General features: G+C 38.9%; 1 protein-coding gene across 3 annotated transcripts in view; it reads left to right on the top strand.

Annotated features, from left to right (window-relative positions):
* Nucleotides 1-25574, top strand: part of LOC108430851 (cadherin-18) — a 214639-nt gene that overhangs the window by 147206 nt on the left and 41859 nt on the right. For all 3 annotated transcript variants that reach the window (XM_037544461.1, XM_037544460.1, XM_017703642.2), the window contains 3 exons: nucleotides 22140-22307; nucleotides 23974-24161; nucleotides 24938-25191. In XM_037544461.1, the coding sequence (XP_037400358.1) occupies nucleotides 22140-22307; nucleotides 23974-24161; nucleotides 24938-25191 (610 nt within the window). The remainder of the gene's footprint in view (nucleotides 1-22139; nucleotides 22308-23973; nucleotides 24162-24937; nucleotides 25192-25574) is intronic.

Below are 25574 nucleotides of genomic sequence, written 5' to 3'. Positions count from 1 at the left end.
ACGACCAGGGCGGAACCCGCACTGCTCCTCCTGAATCCGAGGTTCGACTATAAGCCGGACTCTCTTCTCCAGTACCCCTGCATAGACCTTACCAGGGAGGCTGAGGAGTGTGATTCCCCTGTAGTTGGAACACACCCTCCGGTCCCCCTTTTTAAAAAGAGGCACCACCACCCCAGTCTGCCAATCCAGTGGCACCACCCCCGATGTCCACGCAATGTTGAAAAGGCGTGTCAGCCAAGACAGCCCCACAACATCCAGAGCCTTGAGGAACTCGGGACGGATCTCATCCACCCCTGCAGCCCTGCCGCCAAGGAGCTTTTTAACTACCTTAGCGACTTCGGCCTCAGTAATGGACAAGCCTATTCCCGTGTCCCCAGACTCTGCCTCCACACTGGAGAACGTGTTGGTGGGATTGAGAAGGTCCTCAAAGTATTCCTTCCACCGCCCAATGACGTCTTCAGTCGAAGTCAGCAGCACACCATCTCCACTATATACAGTGCTAGTGACACACTGCTTTCCCCTTCTGAGTCGCCTGACGGTTCGCCAGAATCTTTTCGGAGCCGACTTAAAGTCACTTTGCAAGGCCTCACCGAACTCTTCCCACACCCGGGTTTTTGCCTTGGCAATGACTGAAGCCACAGAACGCTTGGCCTGTCGATACCTGCCAGCTGCCTCTGGTGTCCTACAGGCCAACCATGTTCGGTAGGACTCCTTCTTCAGCTTGACGGCATCTCTCACCTGGGGTGTCCACCACCGGGTTCGAGGATTACCGCCCCGACAGGCACCAACTACCTTGCGACCACAGCTACAGTCAGCCGCTTCAACAATGGAGGAGCGGAACATGGCCCATTCTGAGTCAATGTCCCCCACCTCCCCCGATATCTGGTCAAAGTTCTGACAGAGGTGTGAGTTGAAGATCAATCTGACAGGTTCTTCTGCCAGACGTTCCCAGCAAACCCTCACTATACGTTTGGGTTTGCCTGGTCTGACTGGCATCTTCCCCCACCACCTGATCCAACTCACCACCAGGTGGTGATCAGTTGACAGCTCAGCTCCTCTCTTTACCCGAGTGTCCAGTACACATGGCCGCAAGTCCGCTGACATGACTACAAAGTCAATCATTGAACTGCGGCCTAGGGTGTCCTGGTGCCATGTGCACTTATGGACATCCTTGTGCTCAAACATGGTGTTCGTTATGGACAAACTGTGGTTTGCACAGAAGTCCAAAAACTGAACACCACTCGGGTTCAGATCAGAGAGGCCATTCCTCCCAATCACACCCCTCCAGGTCTTACTGTCGTTGCCCACGTGAGACAATCGAGTCTCCAGGAGGAGCACTTTCAAGCACCCCTTCCAAGGACTCTATGAAGGCTGGGTATTCTGAACTGCTGTTTGGTGCATAAGCACAGACAACAGTCAGGACCCGTTCCCCAACCCGAAGGCGTAGGGAAGCTACCCTCTCGTCCACCGGGGAAAACCCCAACATACAGGCACCGAGTCGAGGGGCTATGAGAAAGCCCACACCTGCCCGCCGCCTCTCACCATGGGCAACTCCAGAAAAGAAAAAAGTCCAGCCCCTCTCAAGGAGATTGGACCCAGAGCCCAAGCTGTGTGTTGAGGTGAGCCCGACTATATCTAGCCGGTATCTCTCAACCTCGCGCACCAACTCAGGTTCCTTCCCCGCCAGTGAGGTAACGTTCCAAGTTCCAAATGCCAGTTTCAGCAACCAAGGATCAGAACGCCAAGGCCCACGCCTTCGGACACTGCTCAATCCACAATGCACCGCACCCCTACTACTGCCCCTCCCATCGGTGGTGGGTCGATGGGAGGGGGGACTCATGTAGCTCCTTCGGGCTGGGCCCGGCCGGGCACCATGAGTGAATGCCCGGCCACCAGACGCTCGCTGGCGAGCCCCTCCCCCAGGCCTGGCTCCAGGGTGGGGCCCCGGTAACCCTGATCCGGGCAGGGTACACAAGTCCTGCTTTGTTGTCCTCATAGGGGTGGTTATGGATCACACTTTGTCTGGCCTGTCACCTAGGACCAGTTTGCCATGGGAGACCCTACCAGGAGCTTTTGCTCCAGACAACATAGCTCCTAGGGTCCTTCAAGCACACAAACCTCTCCACCACGATAAGGTGGTGATCCATAGTAAGTAAAATAGCACAGCATTTTCAACATGATTGTGATTCTGTTGTAAACGATATCCTATTTATTCATTTTTGAAAACCTTTAGTTTTTACCCCTTTGAACTATAGCTGCATCATTCAGTTATTCGTTTTAAGACCGATAAATCAGCATACAGTATGTTCTACTCTGTACTGAAATTCTTCAGAAACATGGGATCAAACAGTAGAAAAATCCATATGATCACAGCTATGATTTATTAACACAAGCTAAAGCAACATTCAAGACGGGGAGAGAAATTGTGAACCAAGAAATTTTCTCTTTAGAAAAAAAAATTATCCTTAACATCAATAAAGTGTGAAAGGCACGACAGTTTCATTTATGAGATTCATTTCTTTTGCAAGGGTAACTGAAGGTTTTCTGCAACATTGCAAAACAGCTCTTTAGTGGTTCAGCCACATTAATTTCAAACATACCTAATCCGCTTTTAAAGCGATCAGAAAGTCAAGTCCTGAGATGAGATTCTTTTGGCCTGAATCTCTCACCATGGTATTAAACAGCTTTGCTGGTAATTGGTCTTTAAGCGCTATCTCTCTGGATGCCAGAGAACACAAAAACAGGTGACAAATAGGATTACAAACTTCATATAAACTGCCCTTAGGAAATGGAGGAGATGACCACTCAAGAGAAGGAGAGGCAAAAAGACAATGAAAAGCTGACTATAATTTTCAGCATGATCATCAAATCCCCGCTTTGAGTTGTCCTTTAATTATACAGTAAGAATAAGGGAATTGTAGTTTGAAATTTGAGATTATTGTGGTCGTTAGGCTAATAGAACAAATGTGTGGCCTGAGAGGCCTCTTTGTCATTTATGGAGACACTGAGGTTTCAGTAATGTGCAATTTAATTTAGCCTGTCTGTAACTGTTCAGAGGCTGAGGCTGGGTATAAATCTGCCATAAAGTGCAGTCTAATACCACAAGATGAGACGTAATCTCCCTGCTCAATCAATAGGTGTTTATATCTCTTCCACCCTTTTTTATATCTCCATCACCTTAGCTTACTTATACACTTACTAATATATGTGCACATACATAGGAGAAGAAATGACCAGAGCCAAAGACAAAAAGATTCACTATTCAGTCTTAAGTAAATTTGTGACACTGACCATATTAAGGCTTTTATACAAAAATGTACATGTAGTAAATGCTATGAAAATATACAAATGCTATATAAAATACTAATTTTAAAGATGTTGCATTTTACTCCGCTTTGTTTATTTGTTTATTTTTAGGGTCTCCATTAGCTGCTATCATGATAGCTGCTATTCTTCCTGGGATCCAGACATACCGTACATTGCAAAATAGTGCAATAACAACGAAACAACTCATACAAAACACAAGGAAAAAAGAAAAGAAAAGCAGAAACACATAACATAGTAGGAAAATTACAATTACAGTAGAAAGATGATCGCACTGAATGAAAAGGTCATTTGGTATATCTCACCCTGACTTTACCCGACTCTGTTCTGGTTGGTATGTACATCCCTGCTCACCATGAAACTCCACCATAGTATTGTTCCCACTGTCAAAGACCTTTCTACATAAAAGATCTTTACATTTGTTAAATAATGTCTTTATCAGTTTTTTAAAAACTATTTTACTCTCAATTCAAATCAATAGATAGATAGATAGATAGATAGATAGATAGATAGATAGATAGATAGATAGATAGATAGATAGATAGATAGATACTTTATTGATCCCGAAGAAAATTTAGCAGCCATTTAAATACAAATACATTGCATTATCATTAGTTGTCTCAGACCTTTGGACCCTATTGTATATTATTGCTGTGGAAGAAAACCTATATCTCTGTTTTTGATTTAATTGTTTGTTTGTTAATAATTTTCCAATGTCAGCCACTTGTGTAAAAAATCTATGATTAATGGGCCAATAAAAAAGGACCAAAATTACTTATAATACAATCTTATATCATTAATGTGCGTTACAGTTAAAAGGGCACTCTGCCCAAAACAAACAAAAAAAAATTAACCAGTGTTTTTTTTTTCTTGTAAATAGCTCACTCAACACTTACAGCACCACATAGTCTCTAGTGTGAGATTAGGAAACCCCCACTCTGATGATATGTCTTGAAGGTGGTAGAACTGCAGAGGCTGTATTAATAGATTAAAAAGGCTGGGCTGTTTGAAATATTTTGTTTGTTTGTTTGTTTAACCAGTTAGAAAAAATGTTTAAAAATGTTTTTCCTTCTCCTGGCCTCCATGTACCATTTTTAGATATATGAGGTGTCGTGACAGTATACATAACCCTTCCTTTGTAAAACAGAGCTTGTCTTTGTTAACTATGTTGTATTTTGCTAGGAGTGAAGTAGAGTGAAAGCCTCCATTATCTCCTCTGGGCTGCTTTTTTCCCCCCACTAACATTCACTCTTGCACAATTATATCTTTCTGCAACTGCCTGCTGAATCACACATAGTGTTTGTGTTGAAGCTGGACAAAGACATTTCAACAAACCATGTTTTATGAATGAGATTCATTTGTCTGCAAGACTGCACTAGACTCACAGACAGACCAGACAGTGTGATGTTTAAAAAAAAACAAAAAATAAACCTGCATTAGTTTCTTCATTACAAGCAGGGTTCATTACATAGCTGCGCTACAGCATGTCCTCATATGTCACCTCAGACAGAGCAGGGCTGACAGACTCAAAGTATATTAATAAGTCTGACTGGGTCTTATAGTCTCTCCCAGTTTCTTATGAGAGGTTTCAGACAACAATGAGAATTTTTCAACCTCAGAGACCTTCACACACACACCCACACCACACACACACAAGTGAATGTGTGTGTATCTTATTCTCAAACACACTCATTATTGCATCATTGTTCATACAGTCTCTCTCTCTCTCTCTCTCTCTCTCTCTCTCTCTCTTATGCACAAGCCAAAACAGAAAATAAAACTTCAGTAATGAAGAGATTATGATCTTCTCCACCAAAACATTCCACAGGGCTGTTATTTTAGCTAGTTTGTGAAACGACCTCATACTGCCTGCGCTCACTGTGGCTGAATCATGACATATTCTTACATCTGGCCCCAAGAGTTTAAACAGTGTTATTCTGGTAGTAAGCAATCTTTCAGGATATGTTTAAGGGTTGTGCCTCTGTGTGGCTGCTGTGGCTGCTGGCTTGCTTAAAGGAAATCTCACAGCAGCACTAATGCAGAGAAAAATCAACACAAACTGACCACCGTGAGTAAATACAGCAGATTATGTAATCAGCTGCAGGTGGAATGTCTACCCTCACATTTTCCTCAGCCCTCCCTCAAATGCACATGCAGAGAGAGGAGAATGATTTATGTTTTACCAAAAGAAAGACCATCGCCCTTCCCCCCTCCCTCCCTCCCTCCCTCCCTCCCTCCCGCTTTCTCTCTCTCTATCTCTCTCTCTCCCTCCCTCTCTCTCTCTCTCCCTCTCTCACTCTCTCTCTCTCCCTCTCTCCCTCTCTCTCTCTCTCTCTTTCACAATAATGGTGTATAAATATTAAACATAAACATTAAATAATAAAATAACTAATAGACAAGCTGTATATCTGTAACTTATATCTCTCCCTCTTGTTTTCTTCTTTTTCCATTCTCTGTCTCTGCCTCATTCTCTCTGTGTCCATCTCTCTCTCAATCCTTTCTTATTCTCTCTATCTCTCTGACTTCTCACTTCTCTTTTCTTTTTTTTTCTCTTTCTCTTACTCATGCTTTTTTCTTGCTTTCTGTCTCTCTGCATTTCTGCCCCTCTCCCCCTTTGTTTTTCTGTCTTTCTTTATGCTTTCTCTCTCCCACCGTCTGTCTTTTATTTTCTCTCCCTCTCTCTGATTTGTTTCTTCCTCCGTGTCTCTGCTCTCTCTCGCTCTCTACCTCCCTCTCTCTCTTTCACTCTTTTATTCTCTTTATTATTTTTTCTCTTTCTCTCTCTCCCTTGTTATTTTTTTCTTGCTTTCTGTCTCTTTCTCTCCATTTCTACCCCTCTTTCCTTCTCTCTCTGTCATTCTCTCTCTCTCTCTCTCTCTGATTTGTCTGTCTCTTTCTCTGTCTGTGTTTCTTTCTTTCTCTCTCCCTCTCATTCTCTCCCCCTCCCTCCTACAATATCACACACACACTGATAAGTAGGCTAATTTCTCTGCTGATTGGGGAGTTTTGAGGGTTTTTAGCCTCTGAGTGTAGAGCTGCTCTGACACAGATCACGGAGTCTCTAAAAGGAAGGATTAGCGTGACTTCCTGTACAGATCAAATTTTAAAAGCATGCCAGTTTGTCGAGTCCTTGCCCAGCTGCTAATAAGTCTGATTAGCTGTCGCCATGTTCTCACTACATGAAGAAAGTGGGGAATAGCAGTACTGCAAGAAACATATCAAGCTAATCTGAGTGCATTTGGAGTGCCACTTCACACAAAAAGCTCTCACTTTCCACTGGGCAATCCCAAACCCAGTCAAACTGAATCATTTTATCTAAAATATACATCCTGTTCCAAATAGTTAAAGACAGTGAATGGGCTTTACAATATGACTGGAGTTGTTATTGTAAATCTGTAAGCACTGATGTTTCTGTCTCATAGACCGAGCTTTGCTATTATTAGAAAAGATGGCTATTTGCACTTGCAGTGTTGTTTTTTCTCTCTTTTTCTCATATTCAGTGGTGATATCATCGGGCTTTAACCCTGCCTTACCTAACAAACAGTCAGTGATACATTTAGCGACTTTGCTGCTTACTTGAAGCATTGGAAAATGTATCAGCATGTAGAATTGGTGGTTTCTGTGTGTTGCTGTTCTCTGTCACTGTAAAGCATAACGTTACCTCAATTGCTGGATGCACTGTGACAGTCAGAGCATGCAGAAAGTTACACACTGAGAATGGAATTCAGGGTGCAAGGGTGCAAAGTGTTGATTAGAGTTTATGCCAGGCATGTCAAACTGGAGGCCAAAGTGAAAATTAACATTTACCCTCATCTAATGCTCTGAATTCAGTTCATGATGGCCTTGCTAATTAGCTCATAATCTGAATCAGGTCTATTTTCTGAGGTACCATGCTGAAGTCATGTGATTTTGCCCACCAGGACTGGAGCCTGACACATGTGGTTTATACAATACTAAATCAAAACAGCTTCCACCATATGAGCTAGTTTTTAAATTAGGTTGGTTAAACCAACAGGAACCACATAAACAGCATAAAGAAGAACAAAAACCTGACCTGACAAGAAAACAGAGCAGGCTTATTGCTGAAGTCACTTTTTGCTAAGAATAGTCAGGTAATTAACAATAAATGCTGGGTGCTATGGATTTACTTTCAGCTTCCAACTCAAATCAAGAAAATAATCATATCTTCAGTTCAGGTCATATCCCAATCACATGTCACTCACTCACATTTCCATCAGTCTAACAGAAACTGTTTAAGAAGCTGCAAAAGTTCAGGTGTCATGAGAAAAAACAAATTGCTTGTAAGTATTCTGTTTTATTCAGTTCAGTTGTGAAAATATAAAACTCATTCATAATCTCTTCTATAATTAATTCCTTTTTCCATTGAATGCAAAAAGGACAGCTCAAGCCACCATAGCAGTGTGTTTATTGAATGGTTCTGAATGGGTTATATTGATGTTAAAGCAACAGTGTTTAGCATTTGTCACTGTGTATTTGTTGGTTGTTACTAGTTAAGACAAGATTAGTGGTGCAGCTAAATTTAGTAAAAGTGCAGCATAAAACTAACTAGTGTTAACAAAGGACTTAGTAAAGGCTTTATGTACAAATAAAGACTTAAGTACAAACTTATGCAAAATTGGTGCAACCAAAGCCAGATCAGTCGTGATTTGTTTAATCAGCTCCATTTACCATTTAGGTGCAACAATAGATCTACAAAGTGCACCTACGTGATAAATTAACCTGATAAAATAAACGAAGGATGTAGATACAAGTGACTCTACATGCCTTTCTATATGTTTGCTTGTTCAATTGGTAAATTGTGTTACAACTACAATGACAAACTACAGATTTCAGCTTTGCTGATTACTTTCTTCACATATCAAAATAACAACAGCATTTAAAGAAAAAGAGTGCTGTAACAGGCAGAAATAGCTGCTTTGTGCCTCCGGACCAAAGGGTTAATGCCATATCAGGCAGTGTAGGGAGGGTGTGTTCAAACCTGGGCCTCAAGATCATCAGTGCACTGCCTATACTCAAGTAACACCTGAGCCTGAGGCTCTGACAGTAGGAACAAGAGCCAAAGGTAATCTTCCATAATCCCCTTAGTGCACCCTGGAGATGGTCCTGCTTTAGAAATGTACAGCCCGTGATGGAGACAGAAAGAGAAAGTGATGCTATCACCTTCTCTGTGACTTAGAGAGGGGTGAGCAAAAGGCTAACAGTCTCTCTCAGCCTGACTGACCTCAGGTCACACCAGCTGTCTCTCTTTCAATGGCTGTGCAGAATTAACTGCACCCTTTTCACACACACCTAAAAGCCTGCTATTCAGAGATGTGAAGAGGTGGCGAGGGAGCACTGTAGCTATACAGATAATGCTAAGTTCAGAGATGCCTTTCAGAGCTGTTGACCATTCAAACTGTGCTTGGATGAGTTAATTCATTTGTATTTGAGCAGGTGTATTTCTGTGATGAAAGACTCTGTGCTGGCGCTCCTGCAAGAGACCCACATCTTCCCATACAGTTGGACAGAGACAACCTCTCAAACCCCAGTCCCATTTCTTATTTTTACCCCTTACCTCTTTTTTCTAGTGTCACTTTGCCCCTTGGAATTGAGTTACATGGGGCAGTGGTTAAAATCTTCCCCTACAAAATGAGACACCCTTCAAATAAAGGAGAACATTACTTCTTTAACAGGCTACTAGCAGTGCACTGTAGGTAACCCTGCCAGTCTGCAGTGATAGCAGAGAAGTGGTAAAGCTCAGCGACCTCACTGCTGGGGTTTACTTAAATTTAGAGCATCATATGCCTTCAAAGGCAGAGGGGATGCAAAAATTATTTACAACCCCAATTCCAATGAAGTTGGGGCGTTGTGTAAAACATAAATAAAAACAGAATATGATGATTTGCAAATCCTTTTCAACCTATATTCAACTGAATACACTACAAAGACAAGATATTTAATGTTCAAACGGATAAACTTTATTGTTTTTTGCAAATATTCACTCAATTTTCAATTTTTCAATGTATTGTTTTTATTTATGTTTTACACAACGCCCCAACTTCATTGGAATTGGGGTTATATTATCGCTGACCCCCAATTCTTTGATGATATGAAGCTAAAGTCTACTGTTTGCCTGCTTCTTGTTTGAATATCCCTGTTCCACCTCAAGTGGCAGAAGCTGCTGCACCATTTATGGTAAAACAGGAAATTTAGCTAGTTAGCTACCGAGACATCAGCATCAGTGTTATTTAGCCTACATTAGCGCCACAATAAGACACGCTAATAAAGCCGAACAGATGCTGCCACAATCAAAGCTAAACACTGTTTAGCTGGCTAACAAGCTAATTAGCAGATAAGCAACATTATTCCAGCAGTTTACTGTTTTATATGTTTTTCTGTTTTATTTTGCTATGTTGATTGAAATAAATCTATTGAAATTAAATCACATGATCATGTGGTAAGATATCATGTTTTGATCAACTGTTTCATTAAATTTGTATCACAAAATTCAGATGGTTGCAACTGTTGCTACAGAGCACAAGTGAAATTTAGTTTCATTTAAGTTTCAGGGAAATTAAATGGCCTCATATTTTCACCATGTAAAGCCAGCCTAGGGCCCCTGATTACTACACAACTTGCATATTAGTTTCATAGTAGCTACTGATTAATAAGATTAATAACTAAATAATAAGCCAAAGGTTCAAAGGGGTTAACAGCTCCTGATCAATGTAAAGGTTAGAAATTGACATTGGGACATCTTGGCATGCCAGCACCCCTCCACTTTCTTACAATAAATCCAGTAATTTTTCCAAAACTTTCCACAAAGTCCATTTCATATTTCCTCAAGTGCACCGGGTCCTCCAAACAATAACCCTGAGTGATGGTAAAGGGGAGACTCTCCCTCTTGCCTAAAGAATAGAAGGAAACAGAGAAAGGTCAGATCATCAGTCTTTTGTGTTGTTTTAATGGAGTGGATGGCTGTCTGCCAAGGCCCCTTTGTTGCCTTAGGAGGCCAGGTTAAGTAATGCTGCAGTTGGGATAATATCTCTCAGCAGTAGCACTGGAGAAGAAATAATGGCTGTGGTGAAATGGAGTTAAGGCATTAAGGATGGGAAATGGGATTTAGCTAGAGGCCTAGGATTCTCTTTTTTCTTTCTTTTGGTGGGGAATAGGTGAAAAATATACGTATCCCTAGGTTTGCTATGTTCCGTGTTTGGTAAAGGATACATGCAATGCATGAAAGAGACTTTATTCAGAAATTCACAGTGAGGTGTACGCGGTATGTCTGCTTACAGAGAGAAGAAAACTGCGTACGTTTTTAATCAGCTTCAGTGCTGGTTTAGTAAGAATGTAATGTAGTGTCTGAGTCTCAGCCAAGTGTCATCATTCAGCATGGCCAAGAATCTTGACAGGAAGGGACCATGTGTCTAACATGCAAACTAACCAACCACAAAACATATCGCGGTAAAGGGAAAGACATTATCTAAACAACAAAAACTATGGGACTAGTATGAATGCAAAACTGAAAATTACATTACATTGACAAAATGTCCTTCACTCTTCAATCTTTCCAAAAGTTCTGAGAATGCGACTAGCGTTGTGTGCATTGTGAATGTTGCCAAAAGTATCTCTTAGTACACTGCAAAGGTAGAATTTCTAATTTTTTAATGATTTGTATAGTTATATGCTAATTTCACCTATTACCACTGTGCCAATTCACAGTCTTATGCTGGGCCTCCCTGACTATATTATTGCAGTCACATTCCTGGCAGTCTTTCACCTCAACTCATCATCTGCCCCACCTTTCTCTCCACTTACTTGCCCAGCCATCTCACTTAGCTTGACTCTCTCCTCTGTGGCAGGTGACACTGAGGAGCACTTTGTCTTAATGTTAATCATGAGGGTTACGGTTGCTCACTCCTTGACCCACTTCTAATGTTCTAATCAGCCCAAGACAAGCTTAGGCCACCTCAGACCTGTCTGTCTGTCATCTCCTTCACTAAAAAAAAAGTGGGGTTCTAGGGTGTGAGCTGATGTTTATACTGCAGAACAATGAAGTCCTAGGAAAAGCCATATTGCAGAAGGAAATATACAGGTGTTGACTGAAATCAACAATGTGGAAAAGTACATGCTTTAGGACATGCATAAAAAAGCTCCACAGTAATAATGGATGAAATTCAATTCAATCTTCTATTTATGCAGAGAGAAACCTAATATCACAATGTAAAAATGGGAGTAGGTGAGTAGATTACACTACTTATGATATCTCAGCAAGTGAAATCATCTTAAAATATATTTAACATATCTAATATTTCTCATTATGAGATTATTGTGAGGATGTTATAAGATTATTTAACTTATTTCTAGGCTTTTTTAAATTGTTTTAAGTTATTTTATCTAGTGAATGTGCCTATTCCATTGGTAGATAGTTTTGCTTCAAGCATTATTTCTTGACACAAGCAAAATCATCTGCCAAAGGAAGACAACAATTTTACCAGATTAAATTACTAAATAATGTTGAGAATTTTACCAGATTAAATTACTAAAAAAAGTCTCCTACTAATCTCATTATAATATGTGTGTGTGCCTGTGGGCTATTTTCTATGCCACCAGCTAAATTTCTCCTGAGATCACGTGTAAAGTATTCTTTGTCTTTTCTACCAGCCAGATAACTGATGTTCATGAGCAAACTGGCACAAATTGACTGGTGCTACAATATTGAAGGGGGTTCTACTTTATAATAGTGGTTTATGAAAACTTGTTATGGATGACCAGGATAGCCCTTTAGAAACAATGGTGTTTTTATACAGTTGTACAAACCTCTGCACTCCATTTGAAAATGTCGGCTGCCCCTTATATTTTGTCAACAGGTAATGACAAATATATCAGTAAGAATACATTAGCAGTTAAGTTTTCTTTCTGCTGAAAAGTTATCATTTTTGGAAATGGCTATGTTCCCATGGCATAAAATGCAATGCATAAAATGCCATATTTTTCATTAATATATGAGGTTGCAGTGTGCTTGTTTTTTACATTGTGTTGCATAACAACTCATAGACTGAAAATATCCACTCTACTACATGGTGTGTTAGGAAGGTCACTGTTGAATACATGGTAACCTGATGACCCTGAAGCATGGACAAAATGAGGACAGAGATTTAGGAAAAAAAGTTCAAGTCTGTCCGCAGACATTTAGGGAATATTCTATTTACTTTATATGATCATGAATGTTTTAGGAACAGCATATATCAGATTTATTTTTCACTTTCTGATTCATTAGACTTCCTAGTCCTAATAATAATAAGAATAAGAATAATAATAATAAGAAGAAGAAGAAGAAGACAAATACTATTTATATAGCATGTTTTATGCTGGGGCAGCTCAAAGCTCAAATAAAGAGTAATACGAGAAATTACGAGTAATAATTTAAAATCATAAGAAAATGACAGATCAAATTAAAAAGATTACTAAGAGATGTCGAGTTTTAATTAAATGCTAAGTTAAAGAGAGACATTTTTATATATATTTCTTAAAAGTATGAACTGAGCTTGACTGTCCAATAAAAGGTGGAATTGAGTTCCACAGTTTAGAAGCCAAATAACTGAAGGAGGCCTCTCCAGGATAGAAGAATTTTGTGCATCAATGCTGAGCCTCAGGACATTCACAGTATGAGCCAGTGGTATAACTTGTTTAATACATACTAAATAATACATTTAACTGTTTGAAAACAACTCTTTCTAAGGCTTTACTTAAAAAAAAAGTTTGAAATTGGTCAAAAATAATTTAGTAAGGAAGGTACTTAGTACTATGTTTTAGCAGAGGCTTCACTAAGGCAGTTTTAAAAACATCTCAAAAAGCACCCATTGACAAGACTATTTACTATAATTAAAACGTCCTTTTAAACATAATCAAAAACCATCTGAAGGAGAGAATTAAGAACAGGGTCAAGGTTACATGCTGATAAGCTTAATTTGTTGTTGTACAGTTGTAAGCTCCTAATAATTGATGGCAGAGAAAGACGTCATTACTAATGTAGGTGGCTTATTAGGAAGGCTATTGGAGCTTGTTTCAGTCGGCTGAGCTTTGCTTTGTCTTATCAAGTCTATTTTATTTAGACATTAATTTTGAGCTCTTCATAAATTTTACAAGATAAGTCACCTTGAGTTGCACTAGCAGAAAAGCTGTGGTTAATTACTCGGTCTATGATGGAAAAAAGGACTTTGGTATTATCTTTGTGTTAATTAATTACACAAGAGAGGTATGACTGTCTGGATATTTTCAGAGCATTATTGTAGATGGAGATCTGCTCTTTAAGGATAACAATGTACCTGGAGTTTAGCTTTCCTCCAAAATCACTCTGATTTATTACAATTTCTCCTAAGCTGGCATATATTTTACACAAGTTTTTCTTCCATTTAAGAGCAAGAGTTTCCTTGAATCTAGTATTTAGATTAGAGACCAGATCATTATACACCAGATCACCAGAACTATTATACATATTTTTAAATTTTTGAAATCTTCTTAACTCTTTTTGAGTCAATATAACTCTTTTAAAGTTACTTACAGACACTTTTTTCTTTATTCTAAATTGATTTGAAAGAAAATTCAGAAATGATTTGGGATAAAAACAGAGATTGGGGCCAAGTTTGTGTTTAAACCTTTAGTGATTACCAGATCCAGGATGTGATGAGCTGCTGTGATGTGGGTCAAGCTGCCCATGTGCTGCTTCAAATCAAATGTCTCTAGAAATCTGATGAATTCTGATGCAGTACTGTCTGATGGATTATCAATATGCAAGTTAAAATCCCCAGACAGAAGAATTTTATTATTGCTTGTGGAAACAACTGATATTAATTCCACAATTTCTTCCATAAAATTACTAATTTGCTGTGGAGGTTTATATATTATGATTAGTATAATAGAAGTATCTCTAAAAGGTTCACTACGACATATTCAAAAGACATATCTTCACCAATAGTGTTATTTTTGCAGTTACATGCCTGCCACTTCTCCTCATAAATCTGTAGTTTTAAATCTGTAGTTGTGCCATTTTCACTGAGCCATGGTTTTGTTAGAAAATCAAGCTTATGCTCTTCAATAAAATCTCAAACCAGAGGTTTCATTACTTAGTGACCTTCAGTCTTACAAAATGATTCTTCAGGTTTTCTTTGGGAGAAGCATTGAGTCTAAATAGATTCATGAACACTCAAAGAACCCTTTGCATGATTAAAGGGTTATTTTTGCATGGTGAAATGGTTCTTCAGATTGGTGGAGAATGTGCTGCAGATGGTTCTATATAGCACCTTTTTGAAAGGGGTTCCATATAGCACCAAAGAGGGTTTTATAGAACCCTTTTCAAAAAGATGTTAAATAGTATCATCTACAGCACATTCTCCATCAATCTTTAGGACCCTTTTACCATGCAAAAAAACCCTTTATTCATGCAAAGCGTTCTTTAAGTGTTTGTGGTTCAATTTAGAACCATTTTCTTTACTAAAGAACTCCCGAAGAGCCATCTTTTTTTAAGAGTGTTACGTTGAGTAAAGTGAGGTTTAATTTTCTGCAGACTAGACCGTGTGTTTTGGTTGACTGGTCTTTTTTAGGGGTACATGAATCAAATAATTGGGGTTTTGGCCATGCATGTTTTTCATTAAATTTTTAATTGCACAGGGTTTGATGACTCCAATGACGTTATTGGGACAAGTTCTCCCTTCATAGCTATCAGACACTTTAGTCTTTCAACTGCAGAGAAAGAGGGGAATGGTAGAAATTGAGGAGGCATTGTTTCTATCATGAAAAGTATTTACCTGTCTGCTGTTGATACTATGCACCTGTCCGTTGTTTACTGCTGTTAAGTCCAGTCAGACCTGGCGTAGTACCCACTCCACATTCACAGAGAGGACGACAGTCCCACAGCAGCAATCCATCCCTTTGGCAGATCGCTCCTAGAAAGCACTCCAGTTGCTCGTGAGACTGACGCTGTTGTTCTTACACCAGCCTTGGAGCCAACAGCAAAGTGTGTAGTGCCTGCTGAACATCTCGCTTCCTCTCCTGTAGGTGGACAGAGGTCCTGATCTCATGATCCTGGCCTCAGCCCTCTTCTTAATGGTGTCTAGTAATCCAAAATGCTCCTTGAGGACTTTTGCTCTGACGGGATGAGATGTAGTTTACCCCTGTGTGAATGACCATGGTGCTGGTATCCTCCTGTCTGCTCAGAGCTGCAGGAAAGTGCTTGGAAATATCCAAGACCTGAGTGTCTGGAAAACAATTACCTTTAGAGCCAGCTGCTTTCAGATGACTGGCTTTGTGCTTGTATGTTTATCTAATTGTGTGGGAGAGACTATTTAGTGGTTTAACTGTCAAATTAAGTGAAAATAAAGTTTCTGACTCTGTGTCAGGGTGTGACCAAAAGCAAAGGAGCACAACAAGGAGTCAATTGGAACATTTATTGCCCCTTACGGGGGCACAAGGTTCTGGCCAGGCAAAAACCACCCATTATTTTATTTTATTTTATTAATATTATTTATTTTATTATTTATTATATTAATTATTTTATTTTATTAAACAATCCAAAAGGTACCTTCTCCAACAACAGTAACTAACAGATTACATTTAGCTTAATAACACTGTTTCCCATTTCACAGCACATTCTCAACAAACAAAATAATATTTCAATATTAGGTATAAAAACAGAAATGTTACACATTATTCACATAGCTCTCTGAGTACTTCTGGTTTACCCCCTAGAAAGGTTCCAGATAGTCTAGTCCACATTTCCCAGAATTCCAAGCATGTCTATAAAGACATGCTCCGTAAGCCTGCACTCCCTCTTAAGCACCACCCACTGACCCACGCTGCAGACATGGTTCCTGGGGAACAAACAAAGAAGGTGGCAAAACACATCCGGTGAGCTCAATAAAGTGTTAAAACCATTCCAACCCATGGTCTGACTCTTCTTGCTAGTGTGCACTGCTAGCATAGAAAAGTATACATTTTAACGATGTTAAATTAGCAACCATTAGCACAAGATATGAGCAATGTTAGAAATGTTCCAAAGAATCAGACACCTATATACATAGTATAAATAACATTTATGTATTTCTATACTTATATGGAGCACCTTAAAACTGCATTAAACTAAATGAAATGAAATCCCCAGCACACTCCAATACCCAACACACACAACCCATGTTGATGTTACATGTGGGGACCTTAGTGGGCCATCACACTCTGTATGAAGTAAGAAAATCTACACTAGATTGCTGTTGTAGTAAATTATGTTCAAAGTAGAAGTATACCATATAGGCATCAGTCAATTAATAAAGTTTGGAAGCAGTGAGCATAAGGTTCTCTAGAAGCACTTGAAAAAAATTGAGAATAAATACATGAATGGCAGTCAGTTACTTATCAAAACTCTCAAGCAGAGGTTCATTTATGGCCATTCAGAGGATATGTAATCAATGCATTTGGTAGATTTAATTTGGTAGACTTTAATTTCTTTCCAGTGCAAGCCACAGAGGAGGCAGAAGAATAAAACACTATCATCAGCATAGAAATGTGTTGTACAATTTTCAGTTAATCCACCAACCTCATTAATATCTAAACGGTACAGGCCCAAGTACAGATCCATGTCGAACTCGTGGGAAATAGGGGTTGTACATTAGATGCATCAACACACTGCTCTGAGAGAACCCGTTTGTGAACCAAAAACGTTTGTGTTTGATCAAAGGTGAATTGTAATTCTCTATGTACACTTCTGTAAATCTGTTAAGTGGAAAAAAATAGTCAATGCATTATGAATTGGTATTATGCTTGCTGTTTTGTCAGCCTAGTTCTGATGTATTTACTGAATAAAATGCTTAGAGTGCAGTCTATCAGACAGTGGTAATCCACTGGTGAATGACTGTGTGCATTCAATGATGTGCACACAGTCAATACCTTCCATCAAAAGCAGCCTCAGGCAACTAAAGCTTTCCTACTGTGCTCTAGCTAGATAAATCAAGATAGGATTTTATGATAACACATCTATTTCACAACAGAGCAATTGTTCTTGTCATTTTTCTTGAACAGACATATTTCAAATCATGCAATAATGAAATCAAACATGCAGAGCACCGAAAGGGAGATTTGTGGTCTTAGGATGTAATGTTGGCATCATTGTCTGGAATTAAGTGTTTTGTGTTGAAGTGTTTTGGGTTGAAATGTTCACAGGTTCACCACATGAGAAATTTGCTTGCTCAGAGCATTACCCTCTTGGATGAACAGGAATGTGTGTGTGTATGTTGGGTGAAGAGAAACTGTAGCAGAAGTATGAAAAACATTGATACAGGTTAAAATGCAAAAACATGCTTTGTCTCAGGTTTCTGTCTAAATGCTTTATACTCTTTCTCATAAAAGCCTAGAGGACGGCACATTTTCCTCCATGTCCACTCAATGTGAGTGGTTGCAAAATTTTTCTATTCTTTTGATGACTAACAAATGCCAGCAACAATAAAATAGACAATAGCCTGGTTGCGCTTTCTCTATGAATTGGGGCAGTCGTGGGCTGGAGGTTATGGAACTGGCCCTGTGACCGGTTCAATCCCCAGTACCGACAGTCCATGACTGAGGTGTCCTTGAGCAAGACACCTAACCCCCAATTGCTCCCCGGGTGCCGTGGATAGGGCTGCCCACCGCTCCGGGCAAGTGTGCTCACTGCCCCCTAGTGTGTGTGTGGTGTTTCACTTGCATGGATGGGTTAAATGCGGAGATGGAATTTCCCCGGTTGTGGGATCAAAACAGTATCACTTGAATCACCCACCTCTGAAGTCGTGTCATCATTTTATAGTCTGTGCCATTGCCAAATAAGGAACTCCAGTTTTTAGTGCTTTTTCTCAATGGAAAAACGAATGGTATTTGGCAAAATATATAGCACTATGTGGTGAACAAAAGTGCTCCACATACATCTTTTGTCCTGAGTATACCCCATCCCCACAAACATCACTGGATGCTTTGGGTGTTAAGGAGTCAAATTATGACTATTGCTACCTTTTAAAATACCTGGTGTTGTTTTACAGTAGTGTTAATGTGTAGTACTTTGTATTGTCAGTTTAATGGGAAGGAGTGCAATTGTTTACCACGTTGTGCAGTTGAGGGGATTTCCAAGAATGCTATTCATTTTTCCAATAAGAAAAAACCCTCAGAATTCCTTATTTGAGTGTAAGGTTGTGAATCTAATCTCAGTTCATAACTTTTAACCATAATCGTAACTTTCATTTTCTAACCAAAATTGCAAGAAGATTTCCTTTTCTGGAGGGTTCTGCATATTTATTATGTCTAAGGGGCTAGAGTGCAATGTTCATAGTGGTCCCAGGGCTAAAATATAGAACAATATACAAATAAAGAAGGTAGGTGGGTTTCATACAATTTATCTATTTATTTATTTTTATGAGAATATATTACATTGTGTATAGTATAAAGGTATGAGATTTCTCCCATTAGATGAGGGAGTGGGGTATCACTAAGTTTCTGGCAGGCCAGATCAAACATCCTAATGGGCTGCAGGTCTATGTCATACATCAGTCTTGACAAGAATCAGCCATCATGATTTTACTAACTGAACTTAATTAAAATGTAAACAACCAAGCAAAAAAAAAAAAAAGCTGCATTTGAAAACAAAAAAAGTACAGATTTTTATTTGTCAATTTGTAAATTACTCGGAGTAAGATCATTTACTAAATACACTAATATAAATCTTCAATTATTCAGAGGAATTCTGTGGAGTGATAAATACTCATCAGTGGCCTACAAACAAAGCAGTAAACTATGTCTAAAGCCATCCAGTCCTGCTCCAAAGGGACTAACACAACTATGGTTGTTCCTTGAAGCAAAATGTTGCTAATCAGGGCTGTGCATGTAAACAGGCTTATGCCACATATTGGCAGTCCAATTTATATGTTTGTGTAAAGAGCTGCGGCACCAGACTGTGTTACATATCTGAGCTAATCATAATAATCAAGTGAAGTTAAACTTTTGGTTAGATAATGTAGCATCAGTGTAGAAGAAGACATAGAAAACATGGCGTGTATGGGCAAATTCTCTTTGTTGAACAGGCACTTCAAAAGCAAGTGTTTACAAAAACAAGATACTCCCAAACCCAGCACTAACTGAACATGAACACAATGAGGGGCTAACACAAGAGGACATTACATTTGAGAACCACTAGTTAACTAAACACCCACCCTCCTCACACACAATTTACACCAAGCTACACATCTACACTGATAACAACGTCAACATCCGTAACAACAGCAACCATAACAGTCCCTCTCTAAACCAAGAGCGTAGCACATCGCAAACGCCACATGCATGACCACACCCCACAGCAGCGTGGCGCATGGCTGATGCCACAATATACAGCCTATAGAACCAAACAATCAGACACTGCATAAAGAAAAGCTGAAACACATTCACATCAGAACTGCTTAACGGTAAAGTTCAAGCACATTGGCGTATTGGAACACTGGTCAAGCACATTGGCATGTTGGAACACTGATTATAATTAACTCAATGGAATGATTCCTGGGATTTCTAGCTGCTGTACCTGGACCCCAAACCAATTTAGACACACTTCTGATGGAAATGAAGCTTTAGCTACATGCAGTCATTTAACAAAGGAAATGCAAATAACACAAATCGCCTTGGGATCTAGACCTGAGAGGTGTAGATATTAGCATATTGATGACTGTCCTACAGACTCCACTACATGTAGAACTTACTGAAGCTCTGAAGCTTTAAAACAAAATTTACTATTCATTAGTCTAGCATATATATATAGACACACACACACACACACACAAATATCTTTGTCTGGCCATCTTACGTCCCTTAAACAAGTGCATAAATTGGCATACTTTAGAGGCGAGTGGTAAATGGGACATTCTCCCTCAACCAATTCTCTATTGAATGGCCTTTCAAAAGAAGTCCATAAAGCCTATTTTTAATGTTTGTCATCAATTTTCTGGCTGTAATTTTTTTTAAACATAAAAATGTATTTTAAAAATTCAAGTTATTCATTTTCCCCTCCAGCTTTTGTGTATCTGTGCTTCACTGTAATGGTAAATATGATGGAATGAGTATTGTGGAAGGTTGTGTTTGTGTCCTGCCAAGGTTGTACAGTCATTTGAAATTTAATGAAAAGTAGAGAAAGGCTGGCCTTGGCAGAGAAAGAACTTGAGAATCAAGATAGAGAGCACATTGGACACTTGTGTTTTATATTACGTGTGTTATATAAGCTGTCAGATCAGACCATTACTTCTCGAAAAGCCCTTGAAAACCAAACCAGGTATAAATATATTTAAACTAATGAATAAGAAATGTCCACATCTTAACCTATCTGGTGACGGCGCATACATTTCAAACAGTATTGTTTTGCATAAAAAACTTATAAACCCTAGACGGTGAACTGGCAAAGATGTCAAGAACTTTAAAAGATATCATGGAAAATAGAATTTCCTTGTTTATATAACAAGGAAATAACAAAACAGGCTTCACAAAAACAGCTCTTTGAATGAATGAATGAATGTTTTTCCATTTACATAGAGATGGGTTAAAAATTAATGGAAAAACCAACAAAAAAGCGACCCAGGATGGTGTTAGGCCACCACGAGCTGCCAGAACTGCATCAATGCGCTTTGGTACAAATTCTACAAGTTTCTGGAACTGTACTGGAGATAGTGATGAAGAGTGTGTAGGCCTGTACTGTTCTTTTGCTGTATGCCATACATGCACTGACCCACTTGTGGAGAACATGGTGAAGTATGGCTCATCTGACCATTTCATTTTTTTCCACTTCTCTGTAGATCAGTGTCTGGGTTTTTGCACCACTGAACTGTGGGTTTGTGGTAATAAAGGGGTCACGCACTGCAACCTTACTATAATATCCCTCTCTATGTAGCAGTGGATGGACTGTTCTTGTTGACAGTCTGACCACGTCTTGCATTAACAGTCTGGAACAGTTGTTCCTTACATAACGCACCAATGCACAAGCATCACAGTCAGTGAATTTGTGCCTTCCACCACAGTTTCTAACCCTATTTACTTAAGGTCTTTCCCATAGATACAAATACAGATGTCATTTTACTGTAACACCAGTCAGTAAAGCCAACTGTAGCTCCTGCCATCCATGCTCCAGTAATGAATCCCGTTTCCAAGTCACTTAGATCTTTTCCACTTGCCATCTTGATCTAAAATCGAGGTCACCTGGCCCTGCTCAGAATGGCACACGTGCCACAGAGCATAGTTGGATGTTAATTGCTTAATTGTATCATGAAGTGCACCTGTGTGGAAGCATCTGCTCTTGTTTTCTTTTTTTAAGATTTGTCCTCTAATCTGTGAGCAACATGTATATCCACGTATTCAGCCTAAAGTACTGTATCAGAATATTTTATTGATCCCAGATGGACACTGCAACCCCACCTGTACTGTACTGTACTGTACTGTACTATAGCCAGTCACTTTCAAGTCACAAAGTCGCTTCAGCCTGGATTACATTTTGAAAGAAATTATAATATAGGGCAAGTTGTTACAACAGAGCTCATTTACATATATGTCTTAAAGGCGCAGTAACAAATAACAGCCTGTTTAATTTGAAGGGATAAATAGAGGTGATGTAAAAATAAATTTTGACTGTTTTGCTGCATGAAATGTCACAAGCAAGTGGAGCTCAGTAAAAAAAATAAAAATACAACAATAGTATAACATATTGTTTACACTACTTAACTTTCAACTTGGTTTAACTAACCATCACACCAAACTTTTGCTTCTGTTCTGTCCAGGCATAATCAGAACGGCACTGGCCGACATGGATCGAGAAGCAAGAGAGCACTATGCTGTGGTCATCCAAGCCAAAGACATGGCGGGACAGGTGGGGGGGCTGTCTGGCTCCACCACAGTCAACATCACATTAACCGACGTCAATGATAACCCGCCCAAGTTTCCCCAAAGTGAGTAACACAGCACTGATGTTGTTTTATTAATGTCTTACTCAAGTTACAGTTCAGCCAAAGTGAACTGATACAGCAAGGATTATTTTTTTACTGGATTATTGATTGTTTAGTTGGATATAATTTCTTTATATCATCGGATATGACTGAAATTAGATCATTTCTTACAGTGAGGATTTCTTGTTAATAACAGCAGACCTTTAGATGTGCCAAAAGCTTTGGGAGGGTTTGGCAGCATTGTTTTTTTCCAGTTAAACCACTACCTTCTCTTTCACTATAGTAGAAAAAAACTTGGACACTATTAGCCTTACTGATTTTAAATTGTTTGTTAGAAAAATTGTAAATTCACTGTAATGTAATACAATAAGGAATAGGAATGTAAGCCTAGGAATAGGAATAGGAATGTAAGCCTCCTTTTAGATTATTGTTGTATTTCATTCATAGCACACTCGATTCTATTTTATTTTTTCATTTCACAGGTCAATCTCTGTGTGACATCACTAACTTTTTAAGCATTAAAGTAAAAGAAAAAGCTAGAGTGAAGTACTTATTCAGAACAATAGACAGGGATTGAGGAAAAAAGTGCAGTGCACTATAATGTGAATCTTGAATAAGGTATCTCTGTCTCCACATTACAACTCAATATTAACTCATTAGCTCATTAGGTTATTTTGCTGCTTAGTACAATACAATACAAACTTTTTAATATAATTTACACTATTTTAATGCCATCTGAAAGCCTCATCATTGTTAGTTATAAACTCCCAGACATCCATCCTTTTGCATGACCCTTTTTAGACTGATGAGCCATTAGAAATGGTAATATACCTCATTAGAAATGGTAATATTCCCCTCTCTTGTATGGATGCTCTCTCTTTACAGTGTGACTCATCATTTCATTGGTACACTGAAGTGCCATTTTTAATCATTAGCTACTGGAGAGCAGATGTCTGAACAGCATGCATAAAGAGCAAAAGAAGGCAGTTGTGGGCTGTTAATTTAGATGTCAGTTGTTTTTGTTTTTTTTTCTTTCAGTTTCAGTAATGCCATCTGAATTTATTGGCAGTTAATGTTTACAAATACAAGAATCCACCTACTGAAACATTGCAGAAACACAGCTAATGTTTGTGAAACTTCTGTATTAGGTGTGCTTTCACTCTTTCATTCTTTTGTAATATATAAAATGTTCTTCAGTATCTGGACGGATTCTGTTTATAATAATTACCAGCACTCTCTTTTAAAATGTGGATAAAATAGATTCCTATCCATTGAAAGCATCTTAATTTTAGACAATATCTAATATTTCTCATTATGAGATTCTTAAGAGAGATTATTATGAGGGTATTTAGAGATCTAAATATATAGAGAAATATATTTCTAGGTAGTTTTACTTTTAGAAATGTTAAAATCACTTTGCATTAGGTAACATACATTAATATAGGTGGAATAATCTTAAAATATTCTTAAAATAATCTCATAATGTCAAATACTAAACATATTATCTACATTTAAAATGCTCCAAGTACCAAGATAACACATTCTGCAGTGAAAAACATCTGGAAAACTAATATAAAATATTTCATTTAAATAGTCATGCAGCCATAGCTTTGTTACTGTTTGAGAGCTTTTATGTTTTATGCTAGTTTACATTTTTGTGTATCTGCAGAGAATTACCAGGTGTATGTGCCTGAGTCTGCTCAAGTTGGGAAGCCAGTGGGAAAGATCAAAGCCAACGATGAGGATGTGGGGGTCAATGCTGACATCAAATACAGTATTCTCAACCCTGAAGGAGCCAACATGTTTTCTATTGCTACAGACAAAGACACGAGAGAGGGCATCATTAGTCTAAGAAAGGTACCCAGTTATTACACCATCCTTCACTTTCTTCCTTCTTCAGTATGTCATAAAGAACTTAATAGAGATTTGGAAGGAAAAACGCATGGTTATGAAAATAAACTGCTTTCTGTTTTTCGCATTGTAATGTTGTGAGCCAGGATCTTGGGGTCACTTCAAAGATAAATTCACTCATACATGTCTACTCAAGCTTGAAAGTTCAGTGTTGTAGACTCCTGGGTAAAGTTCATAATAAGAGTTAATATCGCAGCTGCACCGATCTCCTACCATTGAAAGCACCATCCATTTGGTCAAGGTTGATATCTGGGTCCAAAGAACATCCAAAAAACAATCTCAGACTTTCAGTCATGTCAGAGGCTCAGCCAACTGAGATTGGAGGTCATATTGACAAGACCTCATTCAGAAGACACTTTAACCTCTGTGCTCAACAACAGAAAGAGTACATGTCCAATTTTATGTGATGGTCATTTGGCTGACCAAAGGCTAAGGAGAGCCAAAGGCTAAGGAGAAACAAAGTAGTTTCTAGTCAAGTAACAGTGTTGCTGACTTCAGTAATTTTCTGTTAAGGCTGTGTAAGAAAGCCTACATCAACTTTACTGTAAAACATTTACTGTAAGCTTTTATTTTTGAGTGAAGTTAACCACCATGGAATTAAAGAAATATCTGCGTTTAGCACATCAGAAATTCCAATCATTCGTTGTGTAATTGTGCTACTACTGCTCAGACACCTAGCAGGTCTTTGTTTAGCCCTTAATTTTCCATTTTTGTCTTTGCAGCCTCTTAATTATGAAAAGAAGAGACAATACACTTTGCACGTTGCAGCAGAGAACACACACCTGGACCCTCGCTTCACCCATCTGGGATCTTTTAAGGACGACGCTACTCTGAAGATAACAGTTGGTGATGTAGACGAACCTCCAGTTTTCTCTATGGATTACTATATTATGGATGTCTATGAGAATGCCAGAATTGGAACAGAGGTGGGAGCAGTAACAGCACAGGACCCAGACAGCAAGAACAGCCCAGTCAGGTAAGATATGGAGGACAAAACTATTAATCTTACGAATTACACATTTCCTTTTGGATTTGCTTGTATTCTCCTTATTGAAGTATGGAATAGAATATAAGAGAATATTCAAATCCATTCTCACCAACCCTGCTACTGCCAACCACTCACCTCATCAACTCATTTATTCCCCTTCATTCTTTTAAAGAGCCTTTAAAAGTTTGGAACATTATGTAAAAAGTTCTTATTGGTATCATGTACTATGGTGTACTATTTGTATTCTTAACATCTCAGAAAGTACTGTCCACTCTCCAGTTCTCCATTCACAGAAAGTAAGCTCTTTATAATGTCACAAAGATCAACATCTGACCTTTCATGATCTGTCTATTCTGCCTATGGATGTTTAG

The sequence above is a fragment of the Pygocentrus nattereri genome, chromosome 13, assembly GCF_015220715.1.
Source record: "Pygocentrus nattereri isolate fPygNat1 chromosome 13, fPygNat1.pri, whole genome shotgun sequence".
NCBI lineage: Eukaryota > Metazoa > Chordata > Actinopteri > Characiformes > Serrasalmidae > Pygocentrus > Pygocentrus nattereri.
Note: the sequence above shows the minus strand (reverse complement) of the source record. Positions and strands in the feature narration are given on the sequence as shown.